Genomic DNA, 25,414 nt, shown 5'->3' on the forward strand with positions numbered 1-25,414 from the left:
GTAGAATGCATTACATTGTGCAGGGGCTATCAACGGGAAAGCTGTAGAAGCCATGAGCTTCCTCCGTCTGAGCACGTATGAAAACGGAAAGAATTGCGAACACATAAGACAGCCTGCAGCCCATCCGGAGCCAAATAAAACACTGTAAAAACCGCACACATTTTGTTTGCATTAACAACACGGATATTTAAAGCCTAATGAGTGCTTTGGACATCACACGCTGAAATGCACATTTAGGAACCAATACTTTATTGAACATAGCTCCTTTAATTCGTAACACATCGCAAACATTATTTACACAAACTTTGAAACATAAAATACTGCATATAAAATATATAAAAATTGGAGTATAAATAGTTACTTACAGATGACAAACATGTCCTGGCAGAATAATACTGACTGTAGATGGAATATTACATATATACGTTGTCTAAATCGCAAAGCAATTTCCGCACGCTGAGTGGAGGGGAAAACACGATTTACATTCATACTAGAAATGCACAAGCAGCTGTTGAATTAAATCTGGCTTTAGGATCACTTTATGGCTTTAAGTACAAGAAAGTTAAAACAATAATCATGCAGTAACCGTTTGCAAATGAAACACTTACAGGTACAATGCAACTTAATGCAAAGCAGAGCTGTGGATGCAGAGTTATAAATGGAGTTAATTAAAACATTTAAAAAAGCTAAACTTGACTTCAGGTGACAGTCACCAGGCGTACTTCTGTCTCTTAATAAAACAGCCTCTAATCACATTAAGACAAAATACTGTATTACATTAAATGCAAACTTACTTTTTCCCTCTACTCTTTAGACAGAACAAAATGTGGGATTGACCCAAAGTTGTGACTAGGAACGTTTTGGGCCTCACTAAAGTTTTTATTTGCAGGGCTCCAAAGCTTTAAAAGGCAAAATGGGTATTTGAACAGTCAGGGTAAATTCTGTTGGCAAGTGGAATGTGCAGAAGTACATTGAAAGGGTGTACATCCCTAAAATGCCTTTTTGGCAAACTTTGTCAGCAAATGCTTGTGCAGGTGCAAACGCAAAAGGGAATCTGCGAGCCCTTGAGGGTGGCAATGGAAAGCAGGGGGGTGAAGCTTGAGGGGTGGCCCCATAAGGAATAGCCTAGGCTTGCTAGTCATGTGGATCCTCTGAAAGGACACTGAGCTTGGCGACCACAGTATAAGTGTAGATCTTGTTGTTACCTTCACTTGAGCGCATGATCACAAAAAACACATGCCGCCTGAGCCACATGGTTGCAAAATAAGAAAAGGGTTTTTCTTTCAATGACAATAAATTCCTTACTTACAAACTGTCCATTAACCTTTAAAGAGCATTCACATGACAACATCAGATGCATTGTTCTGCATAGTAGCACCAATAGCGCATAGGATTGTACACTATGAATCCACTATTGAAAGACAATGTTTTGGCAGCGACAGGATTGTTGCATTGTGTAGATGGGGTGTGCAGCAAATCAAAGTAGGATATCTAGCCCATTAATATCTGCGGTAAATTAGAATGAACACTAGATATTCAGATCTCTTAAAGCACTGAGTGACTTGTGCACTCCATATTCTGACCACAGATGCATAACATGTTGTGATTGGGTAGAACACCAGAGCTGTTTTGAAAAAAAAATGAAGGTCCGTTTGAAGAAATGCTAGCCAAAACATCTGGCAGCTGGTATATGCAGAATTAACAAAAGTGCGAACAATAAAACAAAACAAAACTGCACACTCAGATAAAGCGTGCTCTCATTTTTAGTAATAGGCTGCACATTTAACTATGTCCTGTGCTGATGTTTGAGCATTTCATTGAAATTTGGGAATTATGCATAAATACCATATTCATGTAGCACATCCGAAACTTCAAAAATGACACATTCCTTTGACAATTCATCACATTTAGGCAAACATGTGTACACATATATACTTAATTGCAATGCGACCGTGAAAGCAAATATAGTATGTTTTGTGCCAGTAACATGAAATCAATACTACATTTTCATTCAACGGTTCACTGCCCTATCTTTATCACCACCATTTGCTCCTATTCCATCTCCCTACTCAGAAAGCAGGTGTTTTCTTCTTATTATAAAAGCACACGCTTCTTTGAAGCAAAGCTGAACTTCATACAATCTTTGTAAAGGCGCTTGCACAACGAAAGCAGTATTATTTGAGTAACCCACCACTGACCCAAGACGTGTAACAGGGAGCAGCATGAACGGCTGTAAAACATGTGCGTGCACAGGCCGAGAATACAGTAAATATCACCGGGATGGCTTTTTTGCAAGTTGACTGGGAACACATCAGGATTGTCTTCAAGCTAAAAAGTTCTCGCTCTTCCACCTCCACGTCGCAAATCCGCAGGTAAAAGTTCAACACGATGGCCGCCAGTGCCTTCTGTTTAAATTCTTGTATAGTTTTTTTTTTTGCTTCTCATACTTTTAACTACATCTCACTCTCTGTAGGATCACATTCGAATCTCTCATCCGTCCATGCACTCCTCATTGCATTTGTCGTCCTGAATGCTCACCCGCGGCTCTGACTCAATCACACTTTGGTCTCGGGGAAGTCAGTCTTTGGCTTTTTAAAGGAGTCGCGTATCATGGCTACTTTGGATGCGCACAGGTGACCGAACACCTTGTTGTACCAGTCCAGCGATCGACCCCTGGAATGAGAGAACGCAATCCACCGTAAGCACTGGTAACAATTAAAAGTCAAACATGGCACTCGCCCACACAAATCTTTACTTTTCTTTGCCCACCAACCTGCTTACTTTCAAAATTGGTGTCAAGAATCAATTTCATAGAAATGGATACAAGGTAGAGCCCGGTCACATGCTGTGTGTTAATAATCATCATGTGATGTACATTTGGTTTCCAGGTGTTGTGCTTACAATCAAATACTAGATTTTATTTCTATACATTGACGTGTTACTCGTATTCTACTATTTTAACTAACCAACAATATTATGGGTGGAGTGGTGGTATAGTGGTTCACGCACAGCATTATGAAACTGGGAACATCAGTCGTAAGTGATTTCGGAACCAGTTCTAGGCTGCCCCTTACACCAACCCGCCCTGACAAGCATAGTAAAGTATGATCAATCAACCCTCATGACTAACATAGCATGGGAGACTTCATACAGCTATCGATTGACAAAATACCCCATTACAATACTTACAATACTTTGCTTGTGAAATGCAACAGGACATTTTTACGCAAGGGCCTAAGTTTAATTCCAAAGCCATTTGTACTAAGCGTGTCTCTACAAATACAACACGGCTTTAAAATAAAACATCTCTCAATGAGAGGGCACTCGGCAAGTAGGCCCTAGCAACCATGCTGGTGAGACAGGCGAGTACAGCCGAGCGACCGACCTGGTGTCGATGCGGCACACATGGGTGAGGCGGGATCGATTGGCTCCGAGCGGCTCGATGAGGTAGCGTGACGCGAGCACGACAGCGCGCGCCTCCCCCACACAGGGCACCTCTTCATGCTCCACGGACGTGGCCACGAGCACGCACGAGCCCTTGGGCAGGTCCGTCCTCCACGACCTGTGGCAACGCAAAGTCGTTCCGTTTCAACAGATCTGCTTGGCGAAGGGCAGACATTCGTCACTAGTACAGCACTGATATGTTTGGTGGTGCGTGAAAAGAAGGTGGACTGTGCTGGGATGGCAAATCTGCATCACCAAGGGCACTGAACAAAAGGAAGCAAAGTGCCCACCTGAGCACCAGGTAGTCGCGCGCAGGGTGCGGCGCCATGCTGTTGAGTACGTAGTAGAAGACCTCTGTGTTGGGGTCGAGTGTCTCCACCACCTTCCACTGCAGCAGATCTTCGTCCCAGAGGTGGCGCTCCGACCTGATTCGCTGCAGGACCCTTGGGGGCGGGGCTTCCACTTCAACGGTCGTCTTCCACAGACGCAGCAGGTGCCCGTCTCCGACCTGGCACGCGAAGGGGAAGGCGGGGAAAGGGTGCACAGCGAGCGATGTTAATTTCCTTCTCATTGGCGGAGACAACGCAGTCCCATTTTTGCCATATTAGCAATGGGACCATTCGAGTGGTGGGTTTTATAATTTCAAGTCTGTGTTTGGGGTATAGTTATAAAACTGAATTTAGAATAATTGTTTCTCAAAAAAAATGTATGAACACAATGTGTCATTCAGAAATGGATAATTATATAAGTGTATATTTTTACTGCAAAAAACTATATGACAGCCTCCTAGAAGTATACATATTATGGGTACTGTGTCACCCTGCAGTGGCATTTCGATCCTATACGAATGTATATTAACTAAAATTGTATAAAAGACACAAATGCTCACTTTGTGCGAAACAATCACACCACGAGGAGGTAAAGGGCCATCCATTTAGTACGTACGCAAAAAATCTGCCAAAACTTGACCCCTCCCCCTGTATGCACACGTTCTTTTTACACCCCCCCCTCCACCTGCTTACGTACGCTTAATGCACCCCAAGGCCCCCGAATCATATAGAACGGCCGATTTTTAATCCACGCAGAAACGATCAAGGATTAATAATATTAACGTGTTTAAACAAACAGATAGTCCACCGCCAGATTATCTAACTCATCTGAAGGCCAATGTAGACAAATTATTATCGAGGCTTCACCCCCCGCCCCGCCCCCCCGTTCCCTAGGCGTACATTGTCAGTAGACCCTCCATACGCAAGCGTACCCATTTGGGTTAACCCCCCCTCCATGTGTGCGTACGTACTAAATGGATGGCCCCTAAAACTCGGTCATAGATAAGTGAATACAACAGCGAGTACATGACGGCACCAGTTCTAATGGGCACGTGCCACCCGCACGTCACGTGAACACGAGAATTCACACACCTTCTTGTAGGCCACCTCAGTGCTGCTCTCCAAACTGGAGCACGTGACCCAGCCCTTGAACTTGTCACGAGCCTCCTTGAGCAGCCCTTGTATGCAGCTCTCGAGGTGAGCCTGGTAGTCGGGCCTGGAGATGGAGCTCGTCGAGGAGGACCGCAGCTCCTCAGGGCCCAGCACGGAGCTCTGCGATGTGGACCGGTGGCTGGGGCTGGCCGGCGGGGGGCCTCCCCCGTTGGTGACGGGAGCGCCGAGCTCAGCGAGGCTCATGGGCTGCGTGTCGTGCTCCATGTATGAACTCCGGCACTGGCTCACCATTTCCTCGGGAATCTGTGCGAGCAAGTCCGTGCACACGTGTTGAGACACGTTACAGCCCTCCCTCAGCGCCGAGCGGTTTTCCACCGTTATATATATATATTTTTTTTTAAGAGGTGAAGACTTAAGCGTGTAAGAGCAGAACAATTTCAAGAATGTACGAAGGCCCTTGACTTTAGCACATCTGCCTTGTCAACGTAAACATCCGGTTGTAGCTTTGCCCCTGAAACAATGGTACCTCTATTAATTACTGTCACGCACGAGACGACTTAAATATCGTGTATTACAATGAGAATTGTTGCTATTGCTATTAGTTTACATTTGTAAGCCATCGTTCATACGTTATCCAAATGTCATACATTTTTCTATTATTCTTTTTTGTCATTTTAGTTTACGTACATTTATTTCATTATTTCGTGAGTTTGTTTTTGGGGTAAAAAAATAGAGTGAGTTCATTTTAAAACTATTTTGGACTGGTTTTGCTTAACACGATCAGGTTTCTTTACAAAAGACACTTTAACTCATAAATTAATATTTCAAATTCATTCCAATACTGACCTTGAAGAGCTTCTTGCACTCTGCAATCATGTGAGCCAGGCCTTGGATGGCAGCCAGATTCTCACTTAGGTCCTTCTGATCCGGCTTGCCTGTGCTGTACTTCCTCTGTCGCACCCTGACAATCACATGAATTTACGTCACTCCCTTTGCACTGCAACTCCACGGCACTAGCACGAACTAAACAAGGCAAACGTTTAGAATTTATCTAACAGTACTTGATCATTTTAGCCACAGCATCAGCACACAGTGGCCAACCCCTTTTTAATTATGCCCACTGGATCTTTAACATCTGCAGCAGCATGTGGGCTACTGAATCCATGCACATAAACTCCGTGGCCATTTAAGAAATAAATAGAATGCCTAACTGGGCTCCCCATGAGCAGTGTCACAACCCAGGTATGGTCGACCCATCGTAACCCCAGCTGCATTGGCGCTGCTGCAGTAGCAGAAGCAACTGACCTGGACGTCGAGTTGTCGCGCTTGACGGTGTTGAGGTGAAACAGCGAGGGTGCCAGGCACACAGCGAGGTTCACGGAGCTCATCTGGTTCTCGCCCACGGCAGCCGCCACGTCGCTCAGGAAGTAGAGAAGCGTCTGTAGCGCCTCGCGGTTCTCGTCCGGCAGCAGCATCGTCCCGGCCTGCAGCGCCTGCAGCTGCTGCTCCTTGGGGACGTCTGTCAGGAACAGACACGGCGGTGGCGGCGGCATCAAGCGACGCTCGTTAAGAGCATCAGAACGGCGCAACAAAAAAATGTTTAAAAAAACAACCCTGGAAGCAACAAAAAATCACGGCAAAAACATCTACAAGGGGTAAATGGTTTCAGGCTACTAGGCCGTGTTACTCTATTCATGTACTCATGGGCTGCGGAAACCCAACACCACTTCAATAGCACTGTGTTTGAATGACGTTCTGAAGTTGGTGGTGCCATGGGCATTGACGCAATGCTATGTGGAATGATCGTTTTTGCCTGTGCTGCAGCAGATTTTACAAAATAAAGCAGTATGTATTCAGGTCAGGGGATCCAAAAGTTCTGTAACCTTCCAGACAAACCTCAAGGCTCAATTATACATTCGTATTTTTTTCTAAGCTTCTTAGAGGCAATACATTTCCAGAGTTTGCGCAGAGCTGCCTTTACAAATAAACCTGTGAACTGTGGCTTCCAGTAATTTTTTACATTGGACAAATTTTATTTCATCAAACGGCATTAAAATTGTCAGATATCATACTTTCATACTTTGTATTGTTTTTTTTTTACAAGACGCCACGTTTTTAAAGAAAAGTTTTCTCCCCAAAAAATTGCGTGTCCGATGTTGCACTGCTCCTACTTTGCCAAAAGATACCTCAACTTTTTTATGGTCTGCTTCTAACAGAATTTCACCCATGGGGGAGGGCGCGTCTCTCTCTCTTGCGTGAGAACACCGAGCCACGACCTTTTAATACTCCTTTGGCTAAGTCACGTGGCTCCTATTTGGCTTTTCGGACCAGCCACGCCTCCCCCAAGGGGTACACCGAGTGCTTGGATGCTCGGAGTAAATGTTTAGTGGGTTAAACATTCAACTTCAGCATACACCATAGGGGACTAAGAAAATGGGGAACGAGGGAAAAAAACTATCCTTGAACACACCTGCGTTCGTCCCTGGTATGTGTGAACTCTGTGGCTTCCAGCCCGTGTCTAATAGGAGTGCTGTTAAGAACCTGTCCAAGTGCTTTTTTAAGGAGTAATCCTTGTGGCTCGAACCTCTGAAGGCATAATCACACCCGTCCATGCCATATGTTGGACTGTTTTATCCATTTTAGGCCAACAAGTATGAATAATCCCGGCACTATGTGTTGCAGAAGTTAACATGCAAACATATTACAACTGCCGCAGATGACATCACTAATGGGTATGGGGATCCACCCATCATTCCCAAACTTTCTAAAAAACCCTTTTACTTTATCTTCATCACTGTGAACATAATAATCGATCACTGTGTCATTAGTCAAGTGCTGATGTTTTGAAATCTATTTCCATGCCGAGGCAAACACTTTCGGGGAGACAATGGTGACATTTGAATCACTACAATTGGTAACCAAATGCCAAAATTTTACGCTAAAACCGGACCTCAAACACCAAAATGGAAACCGCACGCTCGCTCACAGCTTTAAGTTAAAATGCGAGGCAAGCTGCGCTCGGAGCCAGCTGCATAAACGGTTTGTGCACTCACATTGATAGATCTGCAGGAAGGTGTCGGCCAGCTTGCTGGTGAACATGGGCTCAGGCAGGTCCCGGAAGTACTGCTTGAGCATGTCGGCCACATCGTACGCCGACTGACCCTCATAGTTGACGCTCTCGGCGCCGGACTCGTTCATCTCCCGCAGCGCCTGGATGCGGGACTTGACCCCCGACTTCCGGAACAGGCCAACCTGTTTAGTAAGAAAATTACAACAACAAAAAACAAGTGAGAGGTTTAATTACATTTCTACATCAATCGTGCTAGGATCTCCTAGCACTGACGGTGCCAGTGGTAGAAATACAAAGCCAGTTAATTTTGTTATGAGATGTATGACCATGTGATATAAGGCCAATCATTTTTAAATGCTAAAATTATAATTATACCTAAAGCTGGTGGATACATTTCTTACATATGAAGTGTATTTGCATATTTATATTTTTTAAAAATGACACTGAACGTACAGAATGTAACAGGCTAGTAGACTGGGTGCCATTTATAAATACATTTACAGCAGCATTGTTAGACGAAATTATGGATTACACATTTAGAAAGTTTAATTGTAATGAACCTCTGGGTGGTCTAAAGGGCAAGAATTGAGGCCAAGCACACACAGGCCAATCTGGGGTCTCCAAGTGGCGCCACCTGGGCCTGTGTTTTAAGCCGACGCGGCATCCAGAAAAGCGGAGAGAGCCCCTCACCTGGTCGAGGCACTGGCTGCGAAGGTAGCGCATTGCCTGCTGGATGCTCTGGGGCAGTGGCTGGCCCGTTCGCTGCACGTTGAGCAGCAGTGGAACGCCAAACACACTGCGGTCCTTGTAGTCTGGAGTGCGCATTCGCCGCATGAACTTGGGAACACCCCTGTCAGCACAGGAGACACAAACCAGCCGCTCACTTTAGCTTGTGACGCGAGTGTCCGTCGGTCCAACAATTTCACGTTAAACTAAAGTGAAAATGCAAGATTATCTTAAAATCTTAATTTATTAATGTTCTTAGAAACTTTGAATGTATCTAATCTCTATGTATATAGAACGTGTATATATATATACACAACAGCGTTTGTGATTGCATTCACTGCAGTTTTTGTAATTGACTGTTACCATGGTAAAAAAATATTCATGTTAACAACAAGTGTTTAATTAGCTTAGTATGTGAACCCCACGTCGACTTGTGTTACACTCATTAAGATGGAATTATAACATTCAGCAAATGTTAATAGCTTTTTTACGTAATTATTGGTTGTTTAACAAGTTCTCACTTGTTACTTTTTTTAAATATTGGTTTTCAAGTTTAACTTAAAAGTGTTTTTGTTTATAATACTGGTGGTATAATATGAAATTTAAAAGAGAATATCATTCATTCAACCCTTTTATGCTGACAACATTATCAGGCAAAGGAGGCGGAAGAGCACGTGACTTTCCCCACGTAAATCAAGGAGTATCATAAATACTTTTCGCAAAATCCGATTAAGGCCTTTTTGAGGTCCTGATCCTTTAATGCAGACTCTTTCCAGAGAAAATAATAAAAGTAATAATTTCAAACTCTCCCTGGCAGCTGCGAGTGGCTTAAAATCTCGTTTAATTTCCAGGAGCCGAGGGGAAAGCCGCTGACCCTTCTTGACCAACGGGACGGGAAGTGGCGGCACCCCGCGGAGACAGCATTAATAACGGGACTGGGGCAGGCTCATTAAACACGGTCACCCCGCCAGCCAGGGGCGGCACAGCCCAGCAGGGCCACCTGCCACAGGCGCCGCCGCCACCGCCACCGGTGTCGTTTCAAGTCGGGGTAATTAAAGTCGACGACACCGTCGACAGCACTGAGGGCAAGGAATCGCGGCCCTTCTGCACTAAAGGATCAGAAACCAGGAGTAAAAGCCACGAATTAAAATTGACGATGCAGAAAAGTGAGCGGTGCCAGAGGTTAGAGCAACGCACGCACTGTGAATACAGTGACCGAAGTTGAGTTCCCGGTAACAGCTAGCATCAGTGACGGAGTGTAATCCGAACTGTTCCTGGGCTCCCACACCCTTCACCAACCTGCACTGACAAATATGGTGAAGTATGCACAGAAAAGCCCTTTTACTGACACGGCGTGAGGAGCCTATCATCCTGCAGTGGATTGATAAAGGAACATAAAACAAATGTATGTATGTTGAACTTTTTTTGCAGCGTACATAACGAGCCATGCTAATAGAAAGTGCAGGGGAAGGACAACGAACTTAACACAAGAAGATATTTGTCATCCTCTCATCAACAAAGGAAAGACTTTTCTCAACTGCTTTTGAAGTGACGTAGTTGCAAATGAAGTACATTCCAACCAGGAATTGTACATTTTTATCATTGCAAGTATACACTTCAAACTGGCTGATTAAATTAACGCACAGCTCAATTCTGCATTCACGTCCCTAATCACAACGTGACTGACTGATGTTTGTGGGTTTTTAGGGAATCCAATTACTCGTTGTGCCTTAATGAGAACCACTGGTGTAAAAAAAATATAAAAAGAGCTATAAGACTCGGAGGTGGGCTTAGGGGCCATGTGCTCAGCGATCCGTGCTGGATAAAACCCAGAACATGGCTCCGGTAATCAGTCAAGTGGGATGAATTCCAGAAGGCATCTGCAGTAACAAGAACCAGGGGGGAGAGAATTTACGCGCACATGTACACGTTGGCGCATCCATGTGGATGCGAGTGCACATGTCGGCGAGTGATTACATGTCCAAAGCGTCAGGTTGGACATTTGCGAAGCAAAACAATTTTCGTAAAAGGAATGCAAGAGGTTTTCCTGAGCAGCCTTCCCCATCCGCTCCTTCTCGCTCACTCCCGTACCCATGTTCCATTATATAACGTAAAGTATTAGCGACTCAATTTTTACTTAAAACTTTTGTGACTGCAGGAATTTATATTCTTTGGTTCTTTCGGTAAAGTGACATAGATAGAAAAAAACATACAAGTAAATTAAATAAAAACTACGACGTTTCGATCACAACACAAGCAATCGCCTTCAGGAGGATGACAATCTTCAGGAGGAAGACGATCGCATGTGTTGTGATCGAAACGTCGTAGTTTTAATTTTATTTACTTTTATTTTGTTCTATCTACGCGGCTTTACCGAAAGAACCAAAGAATATTAGCGGCTATTTGAGATTCCATGAGCAACCAGTTTAATAACGGAGCACCCGGAATGCGTCGTCAGCCATGCCAGCCACGAATGCAGTCTCGATTATAATGATACTTCAGCATTGGCTCATCTTTTCCCCAATGACATTGCGCTCCAACTGTCAAGGTAACAACATGTACCAAATATGATCAAATATCCAGTTCGCTGTGCAACCTGAATAAATATTTGAGCCAAATAACAAATAATCTAAGTGATCCCCATTAAAGAAATTAGCTGTCAAATTCTGATGGTACGCGAGTGTGAACTTTGATTGTGTATTCTGTAATCCCAAAATGTACTTTTTAAAATTAAAAAAATTTGACATGAATATAAAGTGTATCTAAATAATGTAAAATGTACTCGTATGTATAAACACTAGATATGTGAAAAATAATATCCGCCAGAATACAGGCCGACTAAATTGTGAACAACACTTTAAAATATCCTAATCTTTTGGATGGTTTGCAAGTATCCGCTTGCCACCTGGTAAAAAAAAAAATATTTTGTGAACACAACAAGCTGGGCCACTGCTACTTTTCCCAGATAGTGAGTCTTAAAATAAACTAACAAATTAATTAAAAAGTAACTGGATCAATTTTTCTTTTTTTTGCAACGCGATGCCCCTGGAGGAGAGGCTTGAAGTCGGTGAAGGGCCTTGCCGCCAGCATTCCTCTATGCCCCCCAGCTCAGACGGCTCGGGCCAAAGAGAGCTGTTATGCAGCAGGGCTAATGAAAAACAGCTGCTCCAGAGCCTGGCTGCACTTCCCCCTCCCTCATTCACAGCCCCCTACTAAAGCCCCCAGCAGTTACACCACATCCCCCTCGCAGAAACTCACCCACCCACCCCCACACCAGCACCAACCACACACTCCTCACCCCCCCCCCCCCCAATGTGTTGGGGCAGAGTTATGAAAAACTTTTAAGAAGAATGAAAAGGGAATTTGAACCCCCCCCCCCACACACCCAACCCTACCCAAAAGGCATATTCCCAAATCCTTGTCTGGCCAATGGAGCTAGAGAAAAGGGCAGGCCTCGGAGTTATTTTTGAGGGATTCACCATGTAAGACCTTGCTACACACTAGCCTCTCAAACTACTCTGCCAACAAAATAAACAACAGGTAGAAATAAGGATGACAAAAACTGTCTATGTAAAGTGTTTTTTTTTACATCCATTATTGTCGTGCTACCACCATTCATCATAATCATTATTTCCAAACCTGTTACACTACAAATCTGTCCTTTTAAAATAACCAATTAAACACTCATGGAATTTCAGCATATGGAATGCTGAGACCAGTTACTCCCCCAAATGTGGGTTCTCGATGGCTACTGCGACTGAAGAAGCCAAACTCCTTCCCCCGAGGTTCCTGCGGCATTCACCTTGTGACTGGCGGCCTCTGCCGTGTCGTGCACTCTTTTCACAATTCTCGCGTCTGTGTAAACAACGAAGATCTCACCAAGGCAACCGCTGATGTGCCCTATTGGGCCACGCAGCCGCTGGTATTATCGAGGAACACATTCAATGCCCAGTTGGCATATTTGATGTGTAATGGACAATTGACACTTCTCCACCTTGCCCCGTCCGCCTCTCCAATGTCGATTGTAAGAAGTGACAAAGGCCATTCAACCCGGGACGCTTGTTTAACCATGAATAAAACCACCGGATGCACATAGTTTGATGTTTTACAGCATTAACTCATTCTTAGAGCAGTGAATAAACAGCGTAACATTAAGAACAGTCAGGCTTGAGGTGTAAATGTCACCCCGGGTTATATACTAGCATAATATCGTGACTACTCTTGCATGCCATTGGGTTGAGCAACCACCCACCACATTCTGAACTCTGTACACACATAAACCCATAGGAGTGTCTGGGTTCATAATCATCATCGCCTGCACTGGAGAAGCAGGGTAGGAAGATGCGATTGGTCCCCAGGCAAAGAGAAACTTAGAATAATAAGTGATGATAATGTGAGGGCAGCGATGCAACCTTCTTGTTGAACGCATTCCAAGTTCCCTTTTTCGCTCACCTTTCTGAGTCTGTAAGCAATCACAATGCCCTTCTCAAAGTCCTTTCCGTTCCAGCATAACTGTTAATATTTAGCCCTCTTCATGTGTTTTTTTACGGAACGTTGTTTTCTGGTGCTCTTGACTAGAAACCACCCTTTACTTAGCTAGGGGCCGTTGTGGTGTGTCACTGGGCATTCCTTGTTAGGCTCAAGCTTCTTGAAAGACCAAAGGCAAATAAATAGAATATTAAAATAAAATTTCCATTCCCACAGGACGATGATAAATTTTCCTTTAAAATGCAATTCGCCCGAGTCAGAAGCAATGCTTGCAATAAAATGAATTGGATCACACAGAGCACACATGGGACACAGCAGCGTGACTGGTGCTCACCACCTAAATGAAATGTAACTTCCGTCCAAGCCAAAAAACCTCAACAAATATTTGAAGCAAACGCTGTAAATAAACAACCGCAGAGCCACAGAAAACATTATTAAATGTGAAGTACTGACTGGGTTATATGAAGCCCCACATTCATGTGGCTCACATTCCAAATGTTACAGAGTTGGCTTTTTGTACTACAAAAACAAGAACAGATTATTTCCCAAAGGATTGCTGTGCGTATATATATATTGCAACAAGTGTGGAATTTATATAAAACACACCTAAAGGTAAAACAAATATATAACATACACAGCACTAAGCCAAAGATCACCCATTTAGTTCTAAAGACTACTGGGGACGTTAGGAGAGCAGCTTCTATGGCTGACATGGCACATGGGCGAGTGGTGTGGCCACAAACACTCAAACCCACCTTTCTCTCTGTTAACATGGTACCATGTGCTTGTTTTTGGCCGAGACCACAGAGGAGAGATCCAAGCCAAATCAAGAGACGAATTGCCACTGCTGTGTAAAGCCACAAATGGAATTCGTTTTGCAGATATAGTTTGGTAGTGCACTAATCACTAGCATATGATCCGTGGTCACAATTGGATTCAAGAATAATTTTTTAACGTAAGTGGTGCTGTCTCCTTTGAATTGTTTGTCTCATTTGTTCTACTTTGTTCCACTTAGTTCATTCCATGAGCTTAAAAGGCTAACATTAGCATATACATTGCATGAATCATATACAATTAAACCGTTCCCACCCACATGAAATTCTGCACACATTATTCACAATAATTGATATGAATCACTGAATTGATGAATCATTACATGCCTACCATACGTACACATATAGAGCTGTGAACCGCACATCTGTATGTACTGTGCAGGCAAACGGTGAATACATGTTTTGGTGGATTGGACTGGTCTGGCTTGAGTTGGGGATAATTGTGGGAAGGAACCATGTCCGGCACACTGGGAAGGCAGCTCACTCGCTCTATAACAACGTGAAATCGGAGACGCTCAGAGCGAGTGATTTGGGCAGGGGCTCCGTGTGAGCCAGGGGATGTGAGTGGAACAAGCGTTCCCAGAGAGAGACTGCGCATTTACTACCACCACCACTAAGGCAATTGCTCTCAGCACAATCACTACCACCCCTCATCAGCACCACTCAAACCACCATGACAAACATCACTAATATCGCCATCACCAAAATCACAACCATCCACGCATCTGACGTCACCATCACAATTACCATCACTAATATTGTTATTACCATCACTAATATTATTATCAACATCACCACAATCATCATCACTATTTTCACCACCACCAGCACCACTTAAACACCACCACACTACTCGCATTCTACAAAGCACCATCATCACCATACCACGATCACTATCACCACAATCGAAACTAACATCACCACCGTCGCTGCCCTGCCAACACCGCCCGCTATGACGATCGCGAAGGCTCACGCGAGGAATCTCAGTCTCCGAGGCTACAAGGGTCATCATCAAAGGGCATGGTGACCAAAACCAGCAGGAGCGTAAAAGGCGGACGGAAAAGGAGGGAAGAAAAAACCAGGCATGATGAACTGTCGCGTCTTTGCTTTGAAGTGGAGACAGCTTGACTAGCACCAAACGTCCCGAGGTAACATTCATTACGGCCTGCCGGGGCCTGTTTCCACATTTCCCAACCCCCGAACGGAAGAGCCTGAAATGTGCTCCTACTTGGGACTTATCAGTGCCCTTTCTTCTTCTTAATTTATTTATTTTATTGTCGCTTAGAACACAACTATGAACAGCTGGGAGCTTAACAACTTAGTGCTGATGATGGGTCGATTTTTCTCTTATTTTTAAAGTGTAAACATCACGTTAAGTGTAACAGCAGGCCACATGCTTCACCACCATGTGAAAAAAGTATAATCCGTTTGCTTACATTTTGCTCAGCCTTTTAACATCTTAAGATCATTGTTTTAAAAGCTTGTATTTGTGTTAAGACAAATACACCTAAATCAAGACCGCCCTGATTCATTACTCAGGCCAAAACAATGTAAATTAAACAGCTCTTCTTGAAAGACCCACCATCTTTGTTTACACAGTGATAAACCACAGAAAAAAATAGCAAAATTCCACAAGGAAAAAGGCACGAATCTACACACCGACACGAGCAGGGGCCATGTACAGCAGCGTCAGAAAATCACCACAATTGGCTCCGCTCTCTCACCAGTTCCAGCCCTGCTTGTTGGAGGGCGAGTACCGCTCCATGAGAGCAGTGAGCCGCAGCAGGGAGAACTTGCGCACCAGGCTCATCTGGGCCACCGACTGGCTGTTTATCTGTAGTGATGCCGAGTTGAGGCTGGGCCGGTGCGATGTCTGGAAGCTGTGCCAGCGCAGTCGCTGGCGTCTGTGGGTCCAGGACGCAAGGTGGGGGTCACAACGGGGTCAGGCGATTAACGGTGCCGAGCACGGTACTAGCGAGTCAACGTGACAGTCGACCGATTTTTTTACGTTCATTTTATTTGACAGCACAAAACTTCAATGGTGGTGTATGTTTATGAAAATTATTCTCCACATTTTACGATTACTGTTCATGATGCGCTCGAAATGGTGATGGTAAAGGTGCACCCCTGCAATTACTTGCTCATGCTACTGCTGGTGGAAAAGCCTTCAGCAGAGGGATCTCTAGAGATCTCCTCTCAAGAGTATTTTGGCCTACTCGTCCACGATAGCCAGATGTCTTGGAATAAATGGGAGTACCCACACTTTACCCCACCACACTCGACATGTCAATAAACTATGGAATACCCATTTACATTTCTGGATGGGCATAGATGGGGGAGGCTCTCATTCAGCAGTTGTTTGACGAAAGTAGTAGCTATACATGTCTCATGGTGTCAAACCATTTGTACTACGGATTGGATTATTGTGTTTGTGGCTCCTCTGTCCACAGACTCGCAGTTCCTCACGAGCAACGGCGAGTGGATTGACAAAGGTGCTGTGCACGTGTGTTCATGCACAATGCAGCAGCACTGCGTGCCCATGTGTTAAGTGGGGGAGCGGTGCTCTTGCTGACCGATTGGGCCTGGCCACGGACTGCCCGGTGCTCGACTCGCGCCGGTCCTGGATGCCCGAGTCCTCAGAGTCGATGAGCGACGTTCCCGTGCTCTCCAGGTCGCTGGGCGGCGTCGTGCGCCCGCTCGTGCTGCGCGACACGACATGGTTCTCTCATTTAAATCACCGTCGCCCATGTGAAAAACACTGCTGCTCAGAAAAGTAGCGCTCAAGCCAGTGGGGAGAGCTAACGTTATCCCTAAAGCCAATGCTCTCCGGCAGCCTTTTCATTGTGAAGCTTACGACCTGCAACTTAATTTTCAGGGCCAGGTGATGCCTACCGCTTTGAAATGGTCCGCAAAACGTAACTTATCTGTCGCTGTAAACGTATGAACCACACTAATCGGGTACTCGAGAGGGTAATATATTTGATCACCCTCTCGACCCCAAAACCAATTCTGCTTGGTGGCGGTATTTACTTTACTACAGCATCATGCGAGGTGAGAGAAGTGCACTTGGTTGGCTTCAAGCATGGATGGCATGAAGACAACCCGCCCTTCCTTCAATGACCCCCATAAAGTTTACAGAGCCATTCCTCGTGTCTTTTTTTGTACTCTTCGGAGGTCACACTCCAAAAATGTTAAACGCCATCAAATGCTAAGCACGTCGCTGTGGTATGTCGCTGTGGATGAAATTGCGATGGATAGGCGTAGGATAATAATTGGATTTCTGATTGTGCACCTTGGGATGGATTCCAGACACTCACACGAGACTTCCAGCTAATGCTGGCTAAGTGGTTGGCATGAGGCGTGTCAAGTCAACCTGCTGGTATGCACACCAATGCAGTCTGCAGATCTCTGAACTATGTGAAAGGTGGCATTGCAAATTTGCTGACGTGTTTGTGCTTTATTCCATGACATCCTTTTCTAGCGATTCCAAGTGCCTCACCCCCTTGGGTTCGTTGTTTTAGAAGCCTGTGCGTGCGTGTGTTGTTTCTAAAGACAAACACGCCTTAAACAGGGCTTTGGTGATTCATTACTGAAGCCAAAACAGCTTGAAGTCAACGGCGAGCATACGTCTCTATTGATACAATGGTAAACACGTGCACGAACATTAAGCAGCCCGTGGATCTGAGCTCTCCTTTAAGCCGCGTGTCCTTTGCCGTAACCTATGCCCACCCTACACTGTTCTTCATCCACCCTTGTCGACTTTGCCACATGACCCACTGTAACCTGCACCCCAAACCCCATGTTCTGTACCAACCAATGTCTACCCATGACTCATGCCTAATTGTACTCGCTCATACAATACTCGCCCTCACATGCTACCTGTGTCTTATGACCACCACGTGCTGTGTTCCCAGCTATGCGCACCCATTCAGGGTGCCCTCCTATGCCTACCCACAACCCCGTGCCCACCCTTACCTGTTGTACGCGTCGCCATCGAGCTCCATGTGTTGGTGAGGTGACGACGCGGGCGAGTTGCAGGTCGAGTCTCGAGCCGAGTCGGAATCCTCGGGCTCGTCGGGCGAGAGGCGTTCCGTCCAACGGCTCACCATCTCCTGGAGGCCATTCACCTGTGGCACCACAGGGGCATAACCGGTCAGCGTGTTCAGCTCGTGTGCGGTAGTAACAATCACGTAAATAAGAGGGTGGCTTTTGAAATATCTCATTACCTGCTGAAGAATGTCGTCGAGCTGCGAGAAGACCCGTCCATTGTTCCCCGCGTCGCCATCACCGTCCTCAGCCCCCGAGGAGGAGAGGTCCCCGGCGGCGGCGAGCAGCAGCAGCTGGGAGGCAGGAACGTTGTCGTAGACGCTGAGCCGGCTCGCCATGGAGCTGCACGAGTTGGTTCTCCGCCGGCGCTCTCCGCGCTTCGGCTGCTGCTGCTGCTCGTCAGCGCCAGCGCCGCCCTCGCAGGAGGCGCGACTGCCCGAGTTGAAGCTGCCCGTGCGCCAGGTGACGGACGAGAAGCTGTCGCTCGTCGCTAGGCTCTCGTTGGACAGCGTGCGTGGGAACGTGCCGGGCTTGTGATCCTTAGGCAGGTGGATCACCACGTCCTTTGGCGAGCGCGGCGGCCTCGCAGCCGGGTCCTCGTCGCCATCACACAGGTGGCCCGTGAGCGCGTCGAAGTCTCCCAGGTACATCCCACCACGCTTGCTGCTCGCCCCGCGGCCCCGCACCGACCCGCTCTGCCCGGCCACATAGCTGCTGCTCCTCGCCGGCAGCTGCGCGGTGCCATTGCCGTTACCGCCGGTGCCGCCGCCACAACCGCCAGGGCTGTGTAGGAGGAAAGACGACTCGCTTTGGCTGCGGTCACGCGCCACGCCGGCACTCTTTGCCTCGGCGATGTCCACGCAGTTGAGGCGCCGCAGCGTCTCCTCGGTGGGGCCACCCTGCAGCGACACCGGCCCGCTGATCACGAGCCCCTCCACCTTCCCGCCACTCACGCGCCTCTTGTGGCTGTGGCCCTTGGCGCGGAAGTTCTCCATGCGCTTCAGGAGGCTCTTGGTCCTGGAACGCGGCTGCGGTTTATCGGCAGCCGGGGTTGGGACCGAGAGGGTGAAGGCAAGCACCGGGTGGTTGGTGGCATCCTTCAACACCTGCGCCGCGTCGGCGGCCTCCGACGGCCACTTGGAAGGGTGGACGCCCGCAGCCATGCCGGCCCCGGGCCCACCCTGGTGGCCGAAGCGGCAGTCGTCAAGCAGGCCGTTGTTGCTGCTGCTGCTCTCGCTGTGGATGGAGGTGACCTCCTGCTGCTCGCTCAAGTCCGTGAGGAGGCTCTCGTGGCTCGGAGACGAGTCCTTGAGGTGGCCGCTCTCAGAGCAGCTCACGTCCGAGGACAGCGAATTCTGCGAGAACACCTCGAAGTCCTCCAGCCTCGACCACCTCCTGCTGGCCCGCTGGAACATCCACTTGTCACTGATGGCGCACAGGTCCTCGTCGTCTGAGTCCTCACTCTGAAACAGCAGCAAAAGAAGCCGTCATTCACTCATAATGGTGGTGGTGGTGGTGGTTCTGCAAAGCTTCCAAAACATTACTGCAGGCTTTTACCTCATCAGAGACACCAGCCTGCAGTCTCGTGTTTTATTCAAAGTTCAAATTAAAACGTAGCCACGTGCTCACACATCACTAAGATATTTAAAATCGAACTGATCGATATAAGCTCAAACCAATCTTTATGAGAATGACAATTAGATACATTTTTTTAATAACAAAATCATAACATTTGCAAATCTTCAAATCTAAAAATTTGCAAATGAACTTTGCAATGTATCTCCGTAGAGACCGAGCCTGAACAAGCTCCGATTTTATTTGGCCGGATTGGAAGCACACGTGTAAGGAGGTAATGCGTGCTCAAGTTAAGCACTCGGTATTTACCCGTTTTCTTGGCGAGCCTCGGTCTAGCTTCATGGATGCACAGTTGTTGAGGGTATTCAACCTCCTGCAAGAGAAGGAGATGCATGATGAGTCTCGGGAGAGAGTGAAGTAACTGCTTACGGACTGGTCCATGCAATCACAGGTGAGACTCGCAGGTTAAACTCATCACACCAGTCGATGCATCGACGGCCTCTGCAGGTTGCTTTTGTTAGGCGAATCAAAACGCTGTGACGTGTGGTGCTGCGGTCGTGGGAGAGATCAGCCCGACACTGTAATAAAACCCCGACTGAAGCCGCATCGCTGCACAAACGGGCATTCGCACCAACAGCTGCCCGCACATGGTGCTGGCATCAGCTCACATCACTTCTGTAAACACCATCCACACACCCGTGAAGCCGCGAAAACCACATTATTTAACAAAAAAATATATACGCGACTGCAAGAAAAACGATCACACGTGAACGGAGCCTCTATTTCAAGACGAAGGACGTCACTCATCCCTAGCGCCACGAACAAGGCGTGTTCCAAACACACGCCCGTGGACGTGTATTGTTTTTCCCGACGGAATTTTGGGACGCTGTAAAGGGCACGCTTCGCGCTAATGAGCCACGCTCGGAGCCCGGGCCGCCAAGCGAGGTGTCTCTCCCACCGCGCCGAAACACACACCAATCACGCTGCAGCCTTCGGCTCGGAAAATGGAGCGCTCGGAGCGTGCAAGGAATGTAAATATGGCCCTGACGAGAGAGAAAGGCCTCCAGTGGGTTTAGAGGCCCCTCTCTCTCCACGGTGTCAACGGCACGTCCACACGCATTCCCCTTTTCTTTTAGTTTCCAAGCTCCTCCAGGCAACAGCCCCAACGAACGAGAATCCAAGCCTAAAGCAAACACGGCGTGCATTTCGAAATTCCAAGGCAGCAGTGGCCTTTATTTCACCCAAGCAAAATGTGGACATAGAAACAATAAAATATAATAAACTAACGCAATAAAACCTGACACAATATATAACTTACACCACGGTGTATGACAGCTGTATAGTTAAGCAATGGTGCTAGAGATGGGGGAGATGATAAGTCTTTCCTGTTAGCTATGCAAAGAATCTTTATGCCTCCACCTCTGGCCCCTTGTGCCCAGAGTAAACCAGTGCGGCACATTTGAATATTTATGCTGTAAACAAAAGGCGAATAAATGCAGTTACCATTAACGTGGCTTACAAAAGGCTCCTGCAATACTTGAAGAAAAATACTCTGCAGATTTTATTACGCAGAAAGTTGTACCACCTGTACTCAAACAAAATGTGCTTTTACCTGTGGGCAGGCTATTAAGATTCACAATTGAAATTCCTCTAGGCAACCTATGTTACTGCTGTCAAATGACTTTCCACTGGGTCCAGGACACAGCAGTAATTTTAAACCAATCTCTAGTTTTTCCCACTTACCATAAACAAATGTGCCGACTCTCAGAAATCTCAGATAATTTCATTACTCTCTGCGGTTAAATTTTGCTTGTTATTTTTACTCTTTACGGATGTCTTTGTCTTTAATTCAATTCCAATTCATAAGTCCCAAGGCAGGTTGGGCTAGCCAGCCAAAGTTGAGATCGAAGTAAAAAAAAGGGGTTTCCATTCGCAGCTGTGTTTGTCTGCTTAATGTATGCCGACTTTCTCCGTGGGTATAAATATTTCAGCGAGAGCTCTGCATTTGACGTGCGCACCTGCAGAGGGCCTCGATGGAGTCGCTGTCCAGAAAGTCGTGGTCCTTCACCACGGACCTTATGCTGATGGGGAACTGTGAGTCTGTAGACAGAATAGCCACAAACACGACAACAACTCGTTAGATATGAACGTTGTGATGTGGACAGAAAGGCAACACTATTTGTATATGTACAGCCACTTTTACGCTGCTGCAGAAGGGCCTCCCTCCATGCTGTGCGGGTCATGGAGGTTACTGGACCGTACTTCACCACGCTGCTCAGTGCGGCTTGGTAAACCAAGAGAGCATAGATGCGTGAGCTATAAGAATGTATTTTCTGCACTGCCCTCTGCTATCCACAACATAGCTCACAAAGCGTACAACACCTGTTATGGATGATGTTCGCCCATCCAAGCACTATCCAGGCTCAAGCCTGTCTAAATCCTGACATCTGACGAGATCCAGCGCATTCCTGTTGATATGGGCTATAGCTCAAATACTATAAACTTAATCTAAAAGACAATTACATAATGATACATTCTTTTGTTTTTAGTTGTATTGAGCATGCGAATCCCCGAATTAACACATCGCAGCTCCAGTGCTGAAAGCTTTGTTTTGCTGGGTCATCATTGCTCAGTCAATCACCGCAAGCTGTCATGCTTGTGTCGCCCCGAGTGTGTTACCGTGTACGTTGCCGCGCGTTACCACGTGCGTTGCCGCGTCCACACCTGCACATGCATTACACGAGCATGCTTTTGTTTGTGTGCGCATCTTACCCTCATACAGCTGTGCATACTGGGGAAACCCAGCTGCTCTCAGCCAATCGCACGCCTCCTTGGCCTCCAGCTCTGTAGGCACAAAGAGACAAGACAAAGATCCCCCGTTTAGCCATTATGCTTTCACAGGAGATGGTTTTAAAGAGCACTTATATTAAGGGCTGCGTGGCATGAGGGATGTATGGCCAGCATTATGTACTCCTAGCCACATTTGCATATCCCATTCTAATGTCGATCAAACTGCCCAAAACACTCATTTCAAGTCTCACGTGGGTAGAGAAGGTCCCCCAGTTCATAACGGCATGGTCCCGTTCACAAGGTGGTAAGAGAAAATATTCCCAGGCAGCATTAATTGGTGCACAAACCTCTGTGTAAAAAATAATGCCCCAGTATTAACCCAGCAGACGACCCACGAGAAAATGTAACTCTTTGAAATGAAATGGGACATTTTTAGCCAGCTTGTTAGCTCCCTTGCAACATTCCTTTTTTTCTCCCTGGGTACAGGACCCAGCACACTTGAGATGCATGGGTGGCACATGGAATATATTCTCATGCGCCGACTTATTTACACAATTGCCAAGTGCCAGGCGAGGAGCGGCATTATTCCAAGGTGACGGCAATGTTTACACACAATGCAAAAGCCTTTACATGGGCATAGAAGAGAGGGGCAGTGCGGGGGCGTGATCCTCATAGCCAGCATCCCTACTTTAAGCAGGGCAGATTGCAATCTATAAATCCATTATGCACTTCCTAATAAACAAAGGCTGCAATGCTAAGCCAAACAGTACAGGGGATATTTTTTTTAATCTAAAAGTTTATTTTTTCCAATTTTTTGTAGAAGGAATTGCGCTGTAGCAGCCAACCGCACAACTACTGGTCCATGGTCACCCGCCCCCCCCATGTCCCCTCCCTGCAGAGGTTGCACCCCCCCCCCCCCACCGCGTCCCCGTTCTCTTTTATCCTGGCCCTGCCGGCAATGTCAGAGTGCGAGTTTGAAGATCACAGCGTTGACACTGCCGTGCCGATGGGTTGGGGTTGACGGTCATGCTTCACTTTACTGCGCTCCCGTATCGAAGCCCACACAGCGCACAGCTCGAGGGCAACTCGCAGACAAACCCGAGCCATGGTGACCCATGAGCTTCTGAATTTTCAAAACAGCCGTGTCATTCAGGCCCATGTATTTGGTTAGTAATGGATGCAATAAAAACAGGAGCCGGTACATGAATGGCTTTCACGCGAGCCTCTGCGTTTAGTGGAATTCACTACGTCGTGTCCGATTGCGTTGTGACCCTGGAGCCATTTAATTGAAACAAAGCGTCGCTTTCAAAGTGGCAAGCAGAGCACTTAACGTCGATGCCAATGCAGCTCGCACCTCCTCAATAACGAGGTCGTGTCAACAGCTGAAGTGACCCACATGTGACTTATTGCATAATATACACTGTGCATTTGAAAGGTAAAGGTGCAGTCCTGCAAAATCTCGCTCAACTCACTCGTGGAAAAGGGCCTCCACCAGAGGGAGGTCTATAAAACCCCCTCTGGAGGGTGTTTGTCTACTCCATGCCGACCAAACGTCTTGGAAGAAGTGGCAGTACCCACACTTTACTCCACCACAAGGCCTGCCGATTTGACCATCTGTGGTGTACCCTATTTCTAAAGCCGAGCGGACGGAGGTGTTGGGATTAAAGAAACTTGCCCCATTGTTTCGACTGCTGAGGGCCCAAACTGTTCAAACCGGCAACCTCTGGATTGCAAATGCAGTGTTAAACATTACACCACGATAACATACTTACTGTACGTACGCGTGCATGAACTTTGCATGTTGGTTACACAAAGTAAATGCATGAGTGCATAATATTCATACAAATTTCTCTCGCTTTTGCCACCATTGTAAATCTATTCAAAAATGCTTACTAATGCGCCCATTAAAACAAACAGAGATGGCGAGATGGGCAGAGAAAGAAAGGAAATAAAAGGAAATCTAAAACAATACCAGTTAAAAATGTAAACGTGAAACATGCCTTTGTCTCGCCGGCTCTACTTGTGGCCAGGACCTCCGTGGGTAAAGCGTTCAGACCGAATGTATATTTTTTCCCGCCTGCTATTGTTCAAATGCTGTTATTTTCTGCCATCCGGCTGGCGCTCTGGAATGTCTCGCAGGAGTTTTACTTAAAGAGGAGAAGGAGGAGCTTGGGAAGATGAGAGAGTTCACGGAGAGCTGCCCGGAGAGAGGCAGCAGTTCACCCCGGCCCAGCTCCACCACGAGCCAGGGCACAGGGTGTGTACGGGGGGGGGGGGGGGGGGCAGCAGGAACCGCACATAAATCACATCCAGGGCAGGAAGGTCGACCACGGGCAAAGAATTCCATCATAATAAGACATAACCGAATTAAATAATTAATGGAGAGCAGGAAAGAAATTTAAATAGGGAAAAAGAGTAAGAGAATAACAAGACGATTTCAAACTCGGCCTTGTAAGTAGAGCAGGCCAAGTATTAGCAAGTGTGCGACTGCCAAAGCACACACGTATTGTTTCCCATATTCAACTGCCAATGAGTAAAAATGAACAGTTTGTTTTTAAACTACTTGCAATCGAGAAGGCTGAACTTCAGAGTTCGTCCGTGAAGAAGGGCAACGATGTGAAACATTGGCATTCATTTCATAAAATATATTCAACATTAATGCGATGCTGGTGGCAGATTTCATGCGTCTTATATTACATAAACTGGCACAGACAAAATAATTTAAAAGTGATAACAATACTTTTTTTTAAGCTGCCAGAAAAAACAAGTTATCTGTGCAAAACAACCAAATCTGGACTGGTTAAAAGAGCGGATTCTGTCTTGTAAATGAATATGGATTGTTGAAATGTCATCATTGTTATAAGGCCAATAAATATATATTGAAGTCAAATAAATAGATCGGATAAGCAATGGGGAAAGGGCCCCAGTGGTTGCTCATTTCAAACAGCGTCACCCTGCGCTGCGGGAGGGCCCTGACAGGTGCAGATGTCAAGTGACAC

General features: G+C 46.5%; 1 protein-coding gene across 3 annotated transcripts in view; it reads right to left on the bottom strand.

Annotated features, from left to right (window-relative positions):
* Positions 1–228: 228 nt before the first annotated feature.
* Positions 229–25,414, bottom strand: part of LOC133342906 (rho GTPase-activating protein 7-like) — a 153,631-nt gene continuing 128,445 nt past the window's right edge. For all 3 annotated transcript variants that reach the window (XM_061552281.1, XM_061552282.1, XM_061552284.1), the window contains 15 exons: positions 22,398–22,469; positions 21,644–21,725; positions 19,935–19,998; positions 18,230–19,513; positions 17,979–18,130; positions 16,577–16,705; positions 15,728–15,907; positions 8,647–8,806; positions 7,940–8,138; positions 6,192–6,405; positions 5,733–5,847; positions 4,866–5,189; positions 3,735–3,952; positions 3,386–3,562; positions 229–2,673 (listed from right to left, as the gene is read on the bottom strand). In XM_061552281.1, coding sequence (XP_061408265.1) covers positions 2,556–2,673; positions 3,386–3,562; positions 3,735–3,952; positions 4,866–5,189; positions 5,733–5,847; positions 6,192–6,405; positions 7,940–8,138; positions 8,647–8,806; positions 15,728–15,907; positions 16,577–16,705; positions 17,979–18,130; positions 18,230–19,513; positions 19,935–19,998; positions 21,644–21,725; positions 22,398–22,469 — 3,488 coding nt within the window. In that variant the 3' untranslated portion in view covers positions 229–2,555. The remainder of the gene's footprint in view (positions 2,674–3,385; positions 3,563–3,734; positions 3,953–4,865; positions 5,190–5,732; positions 5,848–6,191; positions 6,406–7,939; positions 8,139–8,646; positions 8,807–15,727; positions 15,908–16,576; positions 16,706–17,978; positions 18,131–18,229; positions 19,514–19,934; positions 19,999–21,643; positions 21,726–22,397; positions 22,470–25,414) is intronic.

This window comes from Lethenteron reissneri, chromosome 16 (genome assembly GCF_015708825.2).
Source record: "Lethenteron reissneri isolate LAM-NWPU_2019-01 chromosome 16, ASM1570882v1, whole genome shotgun sequence".
NCBI classification, from domain to species: Eukaryota; Metazoa; Chordata; class Hyperoartia; order Petromyzontiformes; family Petromyzontidae; genus Lethenteron; species Lethenteron reissneri.